Source organism: Zeus faber (genome assembly GCF_960531495.2).
Source record: "Zeus faber genome assembly, chromosome: 1".
In the NCBI taxonomy this organism is placed as follows: Eukaryota; Metazoa; Chordata; class Actinopteri; order Zeiformes; family Zeidae; genus Zeus; species Zeus faber.
Genome location: NC_137193.1, coordinates 1,342,820 through 1,355,746, shown reverse-complemented (window position 1 = coordinate 1,355,746; position 12,927 = coordinate 1,342,820). Strand labels below are relative to the sequence as shown.

Sequence of the window (12,927 nt, the reverse complement as noted above, 5' to 3'; positions counted from 1 at the left end):
TATTATATTATGTTATATTATATTATATTATATTATATTATATTATATTATATTATATTATATTATATTATATTATATTATATTATATTATATTATATTATATGTACGTATTCTCCACGAGTTCTTGTTCTATAAAATAGAAAACAACTCGCGACGGCGGAACCACGTGGTCACTGTAGTTTCCGGTGGGAACGTTTTCAGCGACGCACCGGAAGTCCGGAAGCGCGCCAGAGGAGTTGAGTTAGTTGGGGTTTCCTCCCGCCCCGTGGTAAGATGTGGAGGTTAGAAGCCCTGAGAGCAGGTATCCGCCGTCCTCTGGCCGCGGCCGTGGAGGAGATTTTAGGATTGTTTGAGAAAACCATCTCAGAATACGAGGAGAAAGTTTCTCGTTTACAAGAAGAAAACAACGGTCAACGCCAGTTACTGGACGCGGCGCAGAGTCCCCGAGTTGTGCTGCACAGAGCAGGTGTGGACACGGTGCTTGGAACAAACGGTGCTTGGAACTAACGGTGCTTGGAATGATTTGCTTTAGTTTCATCCCTCCAGTCATTTTGCAAGGCGAATATTTCCAACTCCTCTGATTCCAGCTTGTTAAATGCGGATGCCTTGTGACCTCTTTAGTCTTTCAACTGAATATCTTTGGGTTGTGGACTAAACAGGACATTCAAGGACGTCACCTTGTGTTTTGGGGAAACAGCGAATGACATTTTTCAGCTTTTTCTGAGATTTTATCGAGAAAAGGATCGACAGATTAATCAAGAATGAAAATGGTCGTTAGTTGCAGCTCTGATAGACACCGCACAGGTTTAGTTTGGGTTACATTACAACTGTGACAGACGGGGCAGCAGAGCGGATTTGGGCGTGGTGGCACTGACAGTCCGGCGGTTAAGTTGCGATTATTATGCAGAGCTCACTGTTTGACCATGAGAGTCACGCATATCGACCAATTCAAGCGCCGCACCTCGTATTCCTCACGCTGAGAATCTCCAAATAAATCAAATTCTCCACAAACATTTCCTCACTCGCGCTCGCTTGGTGACTGTTGGCGCGTTAAAGGGGAGATCCTTTCTGCACGCACGTTACGTGAAGGCCCGCTGAAGGAGTGACACGAAACGATGGCTTCTTTCCGCCATTTAAGGTTCACCATTTCTCCAAAGAAAACAAATGGTGTTTTTAAAAGAAGCACCATGTGCAACTGTGCGTAATGCAAACACTTTCTCCGTCAATCTCTTACCCTCTTACTCCCCAAAAAAACCCAACAACAATAATTTTGTGTATCGCGATATTTGGGCGGGACTGAATCGTGATATCAACTTTTTATATAAACTCCCGAAGTGAAGGTCAATGTGTCATGATGTCCAGTTAAATGTGTGACATCACAGATTCCTCTAAAGCTCAGCTTGGTCTCACTGTCCTGTGTTTGTTTGTCAGCGTTGCCTCCAGAGCTCCAGCGGCTTCCCCCTGAGCCGCAGGAGGAGGAGGAGCCGGGGCCCCCGCACATTAAAGAGGAAGAGGAGGAGTTCCCCGTGAAGACTGAACATGATGAAGAGTGCGCTCAGTGGTCCCAGCTTCATCAGCGCCAAACTGAGGAGGAGAGAGAGGCAGAAGCTGTAGCCAGCACCTCAACTCAACAGATGGAAACACAAGCTGATGGAGAGGACTGGGGAGTGTCAGAAGCAGCCAGTAGCTCAGATCCAGCTGCTGCTTTACAACCAGCTGGTGCTGAGCAGCTCTTCTCTTCACACTCCTCTCAAACTGACACTGAGGACAGTGACGGAGGTCGAGAGGAGGCCGCGGAACCTCCGTCAGGTAACTGTTCATCACTTGTCGTTTTGTCGCTGGTTCACTAGATCAATGTCAGCAGATAGTGATGTCATCAGGCTTTGGTACCAGCATGATGGCGGTCCACCAGTCAGTGCTGGACTCCTCTATCAACCCCCACGTCCAGCATGGCCCCAATCTCTGCCGGAGCCTCTTTTCTCTTGTGTTGGGATGAGCGAAAGGGGAGAGGGCCCCGCCACGCCTTCTCCGGTCTCGATGGCCCCGTTTACACCTGGCGTCAACGTGCGTCTCTGTTGGTCCGACGCCAAGCGGACGGCTCTCACGGCAATTTCAAACCTCTAATTCGCTAGATTTGTTCCGGTTCAAGAGCAAGCTGCTACTGCGTCTTTAATGGGGTCCGGCGAGCGTTCACCTGGCCCCGTGTGGAGCAAACCGACATTTGCAAACAAATGACACGCGGTCACACGAGACGTTCATCTATCTGATAGAACCTTTCCAAGGGAAAATAATCCGACCGGCTCAACGTCACCGTGTGGGCTTTGCTGTGCGCACTCACCGCCATCTTCCGTTGTAACAAGGGGAATCTCCAAGCAAGGCTCCCACGCGTCCTTAAAATGTCTAAAATACAATCATCGGAATTTTAGGCCTTAAAATGTCTCAGATCCAACATTTTGACAGGTCTAAAAATGGATTGGATTTGAAGTTAACGGACTCAAACGACTTGTTTTTCACATCAATTTGGGTAAATAATCCAGATCAGAAGAGTTTTTTTTTTTTTTTTTTTGGGTGCGGTGACCTATTATAGCATTTTTTATTTCACTACCCGTCCGAGGAAGGGATGTCATCCACAATCGATGAACTCATGGATCGTTCTCAGGTATGACGTTAGAAGACGCGAAGATCCATCCTTTGCTCAGTTTCCCGGAGTGTCTTACTTGTATGGGAAATGAAAAACGTAAACCTACTTCAGAGAACTGGAGGGGAGTTTGTTTTTCTCCTCCAGACGGCGCTGGGCCTGCTGTGCATGTGGGTTTCCTGTGTTTTTTAGATTAGTTTGTTTTTGTTCGTTTCTATTTGTATGAAACAAACATTTAAAACCAACTAAGGCACCGTCCCGTTCTGCCTCGGATCACAACAGTGGACTGTGTGATGGATGGAGAATGGAGGACGGTCTCCGGTCCACTGCGCTTCCTGTCTCTCCGAAAAAAACCATAAAAACCGTGTGTTTTTATTTGAGATGTATTTATTTTCCTATTTTAACTAAACAAAAAACAAAAAATGGAAGTTTGTTTTGCGTACGTGCGCAGTAGGCGGTCCTTCAATGTGGCCCAGGACACTCAAAGACCAGACCACCTCCCAATGTAGTCCGAGGGATCTGATCTCAATGCGTCTCCTGGATTAAGAGGATCACCGTTTCCCAAAGCCAGACGCGATCGAGCGTCCAGCCAAGATATTCAGTTGACTGTCATAAAGGACTAAAAGAAGAAAACATTCACATTTAACAAGCTACAACCAGAGGAGTTGGAAACTTTAATTTAGTAACCCAACTTTAATAGTTGTAGCTTCATTTAATAGTTGTAGCTTCATTTAACAGTTGTAGTTTCATTTAACAGTTGTAATTTCATTTAATAGTTGTAGTTTCATTTAATAGTTGTAGTTTTATTTAATAGTTGTAGCTTCATTTAATAGTTGTAGTTTCATTTAATAGTTGTAGCTTCATTTAACAGTTGTAGCTTCATTTAACAGTTGTAGTTTCATTTAATAGTTGTAGTACCTTTTAATAGTTGTAGTTTTATTTAATAGTTGTAGTTTCATTTAACAGTTGTAGTTTCATTTAATAGTTGTAGTATCTTTTAATAGTTGTAGTTTCTGTTAATAGTTGTAGTTTCATTTAACAGTTGTAGTTTCATTTTACAGTTGTAGCTTCATTTAACAGTTGTAGCTTCATTTAATAGTTGTAGCTTCATTTAATAGTTGTAGTTTCATTTCATAGTTGTAGCTTCATTTCGTAGTTGTAGCTTCATTTCGTAGTTGTAGCTTCATTTAACAGTTGTAGTTTCATTTAACAGTTGTAGCTTCATTTAACAGTTGTAGCTTCATTTAAAAGTTGTAGCTTCATTTAACAGTTGTAGTTTCATTTAACAGTTGTAGTTTCATTTAATAGTTGTAGTTTCATTTAACAGTTGTAGCTTCACTTAACAGTTGTAGCTTCACTTAACAGTTGTAGCTTCATTTAATAGTTGTAGCTTCATTTAATAGTTGTAGCTTCATTTAACAGTTGTAGTTTCATTTCATAGTTGTAGCTTCATTTCATAGTTGTAGCTTCATTTAACAGTTGTATTTTCATGTAATAGTTGTAGCGTCATTTCATAGTTGTAGTTACATTAAATAGTTGTAGTTTGATTTCATCATAAATTAAAACAATTAAAAAAATACAATTTCATAGTTGGAGCTTAATTCAATATTTGCCAACTAATCGATCAATCTCCTCCTCCTTCTGGATCGACTGACATCTTTGGTTGCCCTGAACTTCGAGTTCTTGGAACGCCGCTGAGCTCCACCTGTTCCACAAAATTATAACAGCTGAAAGCAACAATTGAGGAATCGGGAGCTGCTTTACTTCTCGGCGGGCATTTGGTTTTGTATTAATGTGAGTTATAGAGGGAGCGTTAAACATACCCAAAGAAAGGAGCTGACTGCCTGTTTGGAGAGCATGACATCTGATACATTATGGACATTTTACATGACAAACAAGTAAAACACTACAGATCACTCCCTCAAATGTTCTCAATTCTTGGTGCCAATTCTTGGTGCCCTCTGCCTTGGTAAACCACCCTCTTTTCGTTCTCTCTGTTCTTCCAGCTGTGAAGACTCATGGCTTTTCCTGCCCTGGGTGTCGCTTCTCCTTCTCATCTCAGCTCTTGCTCCACAAACACATCAAGAGGAGTCACAGCGAGCTTTACGTCGAACAGCTGAGAAGTGGAGTGATCCGAGCGGAGAGTCTCCTCCCCTCCGCAGCCTCTCAGCCAATAGGAAGCTCCGGAACCGCCCGGAGACGGAAAGGTGCGCAGAGAAACCACAGTTGTGACCGGTGTGACAAACGTTTCCTTTACTCGTGCGATCTGAAAAGACACAGACGAATCCACACGGGAGAGAAGCCGTACCGCTGTGAACAGTGCGGGAAGGGATTTAGCAACAGTAGTTATCTCAAAATACATCAGCGTATTCACACCGGGGAGAAACCGTACCGCTGTGACCAGTGCGGGAGGAGGTTCAACCGGCTAGAAACTCTTAAGACGCACCAACGTATCCACACGGGTGATAGACCGTACCACTGTGACCAGTGCGGGAAGAGGTACGGTTGCAGTCGTGAGTTAGTAGAGCATCGGCGTCAACACACAGGAGAGAAACCGTACTGCTGTCAACAGTGTGGGAAGCGGTTCACTCGTTCATCTCAAATGAAGGGACATTCTTGCGTCCAAACAGCTCATTAAAATAATAATAATAATAATAATAACGAAAATTGATGTAGCGCCTTTGAAAACCCCCCCCCCCAAAAAAAACCCAGGGTCGCTTCTGTAAAGGCCATGAATGGTTGTATTTTCTTCAGTCTTGTACTCTGCAGAGACAATCTCAGGTCTTTTTTATAATAAAGGATCTTGAATTAAAGGACCCCTTCTCCAGCGTGATTTATTTTCCTTCCCACCGATGTCACAAAGCGGCCAGCTCCTGAAATGAATCAATTCTCCTCAACGTTCTTCTACTTCCGGTAAAATAAGGACAAATGCAAATTGGATTATTGCATTTTCATTTGAATTCTATTTGAATATAGTCCCCGATAGGCTTCCATACAATGTTCTGCTTGCAAACAGGAAGTGATTACTGAGGATTCAATCCATCTGGGAAAAAAGGATGAAGGGCCCTGGGCATAATTCATATTGAATGTGTCTCATTCCTCCTAAATAAATAACTTTGACGTAAATGAAATGACCCCGTGAGGATTCCATTCCCGACTCGGAGTCGACGCGGGCGAATGAAACCAAAGAAGCGTCGGGAAATCGATCTAATCTCGGTGCCGAGTAACAAACTCGTCATCGCCGAGGCCCCGCCCCCAGATCAGATGCGCACGTGACCAACGCCTCCTGTGGAAACGTGCGGTCGGTTTGTTTGGCTTTGGTGGCTGCGGATCAGGAGGTGCAGCTTGTTTTGTTTTTTCTAAATAGACAAGGTCCCTATTTGTCATGTGCTCATGCAAGTACCATGTGAAGGGAAGTGGTTGGTGGAAAAGAAGGGAATAAAGCGGAAATCCATAAAATACGCAGCAATCTCAAAAAATATTGCCTGATTTGTGTGGGCCTGTCGACTGCCCTGTGCGCTCTCTCTAAGCTTCTGCGGGTTTGGGGTTCTTCTGCAGTTGTGGTGCTTTGGGCTCTGAGTGTTCTTGCAGCCGTGGGGTGTCTGTGTGGGGCTGCAGAAGGCGTCCTGCTGCTGAGGACACAATAAGTTTCTGACCTTTTACACCAGCAGTAGTTGGGACCGATCCTGGGCACTCGCAAAGATTGCTGCAACCAACTACGGAGCAGCATATACACACACATATATGTATGTATGTATGTGTATGTATAATAAATAAATGTGTATATATAATGTATTTAATAAATGTAAAAACGCTACAGTGATATGATAAGATGAAAGTAGGGCATTTAAGTAGAAGATACAATGGAGAATTCCTCATCTCAAACAATGTATTTAAGCAAAAGCCAACAACAGTGGTGGGTTTACCACAACAACAAATGTCAATTTCTCAATAACTTGTCATGTGCCCTTGAGCATCAGTTACAGCTTGACAACCACGTCTCATTTTGTTCACAAGTCGACTTATTGTCTGCTGAGGCCTGGCCCCCCACTCTTCTTGAAGGAGGCCCTCAGGTCATTGAGGTTCTGGGGTACAGAGTTAGGAGCCTCTACACGGCCACTCAGCTGATCCCATAGGTTTTCTATGGGATTCAGGTCTGGAGAAAGTGCAGGCCACTCCATTTGAGGTGCCCCAGTCTTCAGCAGCCGTTCCCTAATGATGACACCTCCATGAGCTGGAGCGTTGTCGTCCATGAAGATGAAATGCGGCCTGTGTTGTTCATGCAGGGGCACAATGACTGGATGAATGATGTCATTCAGGTAGTATGGGCTTGTCACTGTACCATTCACAAAGTGTAGGGCAGTTCTGTATTGACCAGACACACCTGCCCACACTGTAACACCACCACCACCAAAGGCTCGTCTGGTGACAACAGTGGCTGATGCGTAGCGCTCTCCTTGACGTCTCAATCATTTCTGCTCAACGTGAATGGACTTTCATCAGAAATCAGCACTGAGGCCCCTGGTCCCTCGTCCAGCGTCAATGCTCCCTGGCCCCTGCAAGACCATGATGGCTGTGCCTGGTGGTGTGGTCGGGTGCCCTTGCAGGTGGTCTAGCACGCAGACCACGCTGATGTAAATGGTTTTGAATGGTCTGACGTGACACTTGGTGCCTCTCACCTCCCTTAAATGTGCCTGGAGTTGAATTGCATCATCATGCGGTTCCTCAGGGCACTGTTCACAATGAAGCGCTCATCAGTGTGGGATGTGGCCAAAGGACGTCCACTTCTATGCCTTTCTGTGACTCTTCCAGTCTCTGTATCTCTGTTGCAACCTGCTGATGACACTCTGTGACACTCTAAGCTCAGTGGCCACTTCCCTCTGACAACATCCTGTTTGAAGCCTCGCAAGGCGAGGTGCTGTTGATCGGTTGTTAGGTGTGGTCTTGGTCTCATGATGTCAACATGTCAACAGCATGATGAAGGGGACTTTAAATACCAACTCTAATTGAACCAGGAAATGTATTGGTCCATTCATGGATCAAACACCTGTTGTGAATTTTGCCGTTTAGCTCCTTGTTAGAGAACAGCAAGTTGTGCAAAAAGTACTGAAACATCGAACAGTTGGACATGTGCATTCAAAAGTTAAGAGAAGGTCAAATTAAGTTCATGTGTATATATGTATGTATGTATGTATGTATGTATGTATGTATGTACAGTGGGGCAAAAAAGTATTTGGTCAGCCACCAATTGTGCAAGTTCTCCCACCTAAAAAGATGAGAGGCCTGTTATTTTCATCATAGGTTCACTTCAACTATGAGAGACAAAAAGAGAAAAAAAAATCCAGAAAATCACATTGTCTGATTTTTAAAGAATTTATTTGCAAATTATGGTGGAAAATAAGTATTTGGTCAATAACAAAAGTTCATCTCAATACTTTGTTATATACCCTTTGTTTGCAATGACAGTAGTCAAACGTTTTCTGTAAGTCTTCACAAGGTTTTCACACACTGTTGCTGGTATTTTGGCCCATTCCTCCATGCAGATCTCCTCTAAAGCAGTGATGTTTTGGGGCTGTAGCTGGGCAACACGGACTTTCAACTCCCTCCAAAGATTTTCTATGGGGTTGAGATCTGGAGACTGGCTAGGCCACTCCAGGACCTTGAAATGCTTCTTACGAAGCCACTCCTTCGTTGCCCGGGCGGTGTGTTTGGGATCATTGTCATGCTGAAAGACCCAGCCACGTTTCATCCTCAATGCCCTTGCTGATGGAAGGAGGTTTTTCACTCAAAATCTCACGATACATGGCCCCATTCATTCTTTCCTTTACACGGATCAGTCGTCCTGGTCCTTTTGCAGAAAAACAGCCCCAAAGCATGATGTTTCCACCCCCATGCTTCACAGTAGGTATGGTGTTCTTTGGATGCAACTCAGCTTTCTTTCTCCTCCAAACACGACAAGTTGAGTTTTTACCAAAAAGTTCTATTTTGGTTTCTTCTGACCATATGACATTCTCCCAATCCTCTTCTGGATCATCCAAATGCTCTCTAGCAAACTTCAGATGGGCCTGGACATGTACTGGCTTAAGCAGGGGGACACGTCTGGCACTGCAGGGTTTGAGTCCCTGGCGGCGTAGTGTGTTACTGATGGTAGCCTTTGTTACTTTGGTCCCAGCTCTCTGCAGGTCATTCACTAGGTCCCCCCGTGTGGTTCTGGGATGTTTGCTCACCGTTCTTGTGATCATTTTGACCCCACGGGGTGAGCTCTTGCGTGGAGCCCCAGATGGAGGGAGATTATCAGTGGTCTTGTATGTCTTCCATTTTCTAATAATTGCTCCCACAGTTGATTTCTTCACAACAAGCTGCTTACCTATTGCAGATTCAGTCTTCCCAGCCTGGTGCAGGTCTACAATTTTGTTTCTGGTGTCAGCCCTCTGACAGCTCTTTGGTCTTGGCCATAGTGGAGTTTGGAGTGTGACTGTTTGAGGTTGTGGACAGGTGTCTTTTATACTGATAACGAGTTCATACAGGTGCCATTAATACAGGTAACGAGTGGAGGACAGAGGAGCCTCTTAAAGAAAAAGTTACAGGTCTGTGAAAGCCAGAAATCTTGCTTGTTTGTAAGTGACCAAATACTTATTTGACCGAGGAATTTACCAATTAATTCATTAAAAATCCTACAATGTGATTTCCTGGATTCTTTCCCCTCATTCTGTCTCTCATAGTTGAAGTGAACCTATGATGAAAATAACAGGCCTCTCTCATCTTTTTAAGTGGGAGAACTTGCACAATTGGTGGCTGACTAAATACTTTTTTGCCCAACTGTATATAGCTTCTGATGATGATGTCATAGGTGCTCCTCTCATCAACTAATCGAGATACGGCAATTTCCTTCTACTTCCTGTGAATTGGCAACGGTTTTTCACTAATTTCTGCTCTAAATGTGAATAGATATCGACCAAACTTGAACCATAACATGTTGCAAATACCCCGGTTCTAACGAGGCCTCAACCGTGTCTTTGCGTACTGTGGTTGCCCTGTTTGAGATACTTTTAGCCCGGAAAATGCAAAAAAAGAAGATTCAAAATAATAAAAATCCAGAGCTGAAAAACAGTGGATTGGTGCATCTCAAATTTTTATTTCTTCTCCTCCAAACCTGTTCTGTCCCCAAATGTCCTTTGAAATCTTTACCTTTTTATCTTCACCTTAAATGCGAGACAAATACAATCAGTGGTGAACAAAGTACACAACGCAACGTTAAAATGTAAATGTAAATGTAAATGTTAAAAATACTTTGAGACTGAAAATAGGCTCTGGTAAAAGTCCTACATTCTGGATCCGATTCCCAACCTACAAGGGTATTGCAAGACACAGGAATAAAGTGAATGTTGATCCAGATCTTCTCTTCAGAGCGTCGTCCCTTAAAGCCAGACATCAAGCATTTGGTGTCTGCCATGCAGCATCAGCTTCTCATGAGGTGACTTCATATTCATGTGCTCCTGTTATGGTTAGTTTTACCTTACCAACGTGAGGCAAAGGTTCCATAGATATAAGGTTATTTTGAACCCAGCTCTTTTTTTTGTACCGTATATGAGAATGCATATGATTGTTAAAATATACGTCTTCTGACAACGCACTGTTTGGCTCCTGTATTACTTCTGGTCGGACGTGGGCCACCAACACCTTTGAGATTTTTAAGTGGGCCGCAAGTCGGAAAAGGTTGGGAACCACTGTTCTAGATGATACTTAAAGGTGCACTTTGTAGTGTTTGATAGCAAATTTTAAGTCACTGTGTATGTTCCCCGAGTTCTGAGCTGTTTCAGTACAGTACTTGGGTACTATCCATCATTATTTAATACATGAAGAAAGGGATACTATATGTACTACAACGGTCAGCCTTTTCAATACTTTGAAGCAGTTAAGCCTTGGTGACCTAAAAACTTTATCAAAGTGGTTAAGTCCAATTATAATGGAAAGTGCATCATTTTCATCAACTTACCTAAATTTGTATGTGTGGAAAAATGATCTTCAAAGAGACTAAATGGTTCAGATGTAATGTCATGTGCTTTGTGATATATGTTGTAATAATGAAAAGTACTTTGGTACTGTCCACCGCTAAAGGCCAGGCATTAAGAGATATTAAAGGGATATTGCCCTTTGATTACATAAAAATATAAAAAAGAAGAAAAAATCAATTAAACGGTCCTTGTGTGAACACTTATTGATAAACAGTAGAGCCTGGCAGGTATATTGGTTTGGCGGATATATCAGTCATTATTCGATTTTTTTTACCACATGGGGATCGGCAGTTATGCAGCCGATGTGTCCAAATTTTTAAACTCACTACTATTAAGTTATTCACCAAAATAAGCGCAAAAGTTTGACTAGGCGTTTTAACTCCATCCATGTTGTTTACGCTCACATTTAGACACAGACACAGCTCTCCAAGCAGGAAGCCATGCTACGTTCATGGGAAACTTGGAAAACTTATTTGTGTTGGGAGTGATGATGTGTTCACTGGAACTCGGGGAAAAAAATTATATAATCTTTGACATTTTTTTTATCTATTGAAAAAGTTATTTGTGTTTATTTTTATTTATTTATTTGTTTGTTTCAAATATAGAAGCTTAAATAAATTATAGGTTTTCTGTATTTTTTGATAAACTATCAAAAAATCGGTAATTGGTGGGCTTTGACTCTCCAAACTCGGGATGTTAAATGTATTGCGATAAAGAAGGAAAGTTATAGCCCACATACCTTTGCTGTCCTTCCACAATGAAGTAAGAATTGCAAATGATATTATGAATAGTCAGCAAAAGAAGAGATCGTTAGCCTTTAATAATGACCCCTCCATGAGATTTTGTTGTTGTTTGTTTGAATCATTTTAGCGCAGTCCTAGTACCTTTCCTACTCTCTGATGATAGTTGTATAATTGTCTAGAATCGCTTACAATAATTCGGTCCTTTGGATGACCTGTGGAATGAGAGTAGCACAGCATTTCTCATATGCATTTGTCGCTGCCATCAACCCCCCCACCCTCTTCAGTGGACTGTCAAACCATGTTTTGGGCAACTGAACAACTAATCATCATTGCGTCTCCAAGAGGGGGATAATCACCACAAGTGAAACGAACAAGTATTTGACAAAAAAATGGTCACTTTACAAAAATGATGTATGACACCCTAAGACCACAAGAACATCCTGAGCCCAAAGCACCAACCACAGCCACAGAAGAACCCCAAACCCACAGAGAAGCCATGACCCACAGTCACAATTGCGAGTTATCAAACAGGGGCCCTGGAAGGCACTCAGCAGCGCTCTCGGCAGCCCCGAGGGAAAGCCATCAGGACTCGAGCACGGCTGGCAGGGGCCCCGCCTGGCTGCCCCTCAGCCCACCACACACCCACGTCGCACTCACCCCCGGAACCCCAGTGCTTAATGTGCACTAATTTTGTCCGTGGGGTAAAAATTGCATCCCTTGGGGCATGAGTCTCTTTTCACTCTACATCGTAAGTTACTGGAGCCCTTTCAGATTTGTTTTAATCTGTTGTTTTTTCTCCCACTTCTTTTTCAAGGAGTGAAATCCCAATCGGCCTAGACTCTGGGATTTTCCTGCCCTGCGTGTCGGTGCTGCTTCACATCCCAGATCTTCCACCACAAACACATTAAGAAGAGTCACAGCGAGCTTTACGTCGAACAGCGGAGATGTGGAGAAATCAGAGAAGAGTCTCCTCCCCTTTGCAGCACCTCAGTCAATAGGAACTTCTGGAACCACCCAAACACAGAAAGACACCAGGAAATCACAGTTGTAACCAGTGTGAGGAAACCTTTAGGTGGTGATGTCGTCTCAAAGCACATCAGACTGTCCCCACTGGTGAGAAATCATTCCACTGTGACCTGTGTGAAAAGACTAGTAATCGAAAAAGTCAGATCAAAGTTGTAGTGGAAAGTTACAAGTTACTAAATTAATATGCTCAAAGGTGATTGTGCAACAGATTGTTATTGATCTAGTGGACTGAGCGTAGCTTTTCTTCCTCAGCGCTACTCCTGTGAGATAAGTCAGTCTGGTAAACAGTACTATTAATCAGACGAATTGTTGGAACACTCTGCTTAAGTAAAAAAAACACACTCCACAACTAGACAAAAGGCCATGAAACCCTGTATTTTTTTCAGTCTTGTCCTCTGCAGAGACAACCGAAGGTCTTTAGTACAATAAAGGGTCTTGAATTAAAGGACCCCTTCTCTAGGGTGATTTTTTTCCACCACATATTTGGTATCACGAACAGGATTGA

General features: G+C 43.2%; 1 protein-coding gene across 1 annotated transcript; it reads left to right on the top strand.

Moving 5' to 3' along the window:
• The first annotated feature begins 253 nt into the window (after positions 1–253).
• On the top strand, positions 254–12,377 carry LOC307236646 (uncharacterized protein). The gene is made up of 4 exons (XM_080009122.1): positions 254–466; positions 1,432–1,809; positions 4,645–4,845; positions 12,211–12,377. The coding sequence occupies exons 1-4, from the start codon at positions 274–276 to the stop codon at positions 12,231–12,233; spliced, it is 795 nt and encodes a 264-aa protein (XP_079865248.1). The 5' UTR covers positions 254–273; the 3' UTR covers positions 12,234–12,377.
• The last annotated feature ends 550 nt before the right edge of the window (positions 12,378–12,927 follow it).

Coding starts and splice junctions, on each gene's coding strand:
- LOC307236646 (XM_080009122.1), top strand. CDS start 274: ATGTGGAGGTTAGAAGCCCTGAGAGCAGGTATCCGCCGTCCTCTGGCC. Junction 467..1,431: donor AGTTGTGCTGCACAGAGCAG/GTGTGGACACGG, acceptor TTTGTTTGTCAG/CGTTGCCTCCAGAGCTCCAG. Junction 1,810..4,644: donor GGCCGCGGAACCTCCGTCAG/GTAACTGTTCAT, acceptor CTGTTCTTCCAG/CTGTGAAGACTCATGGCTTT.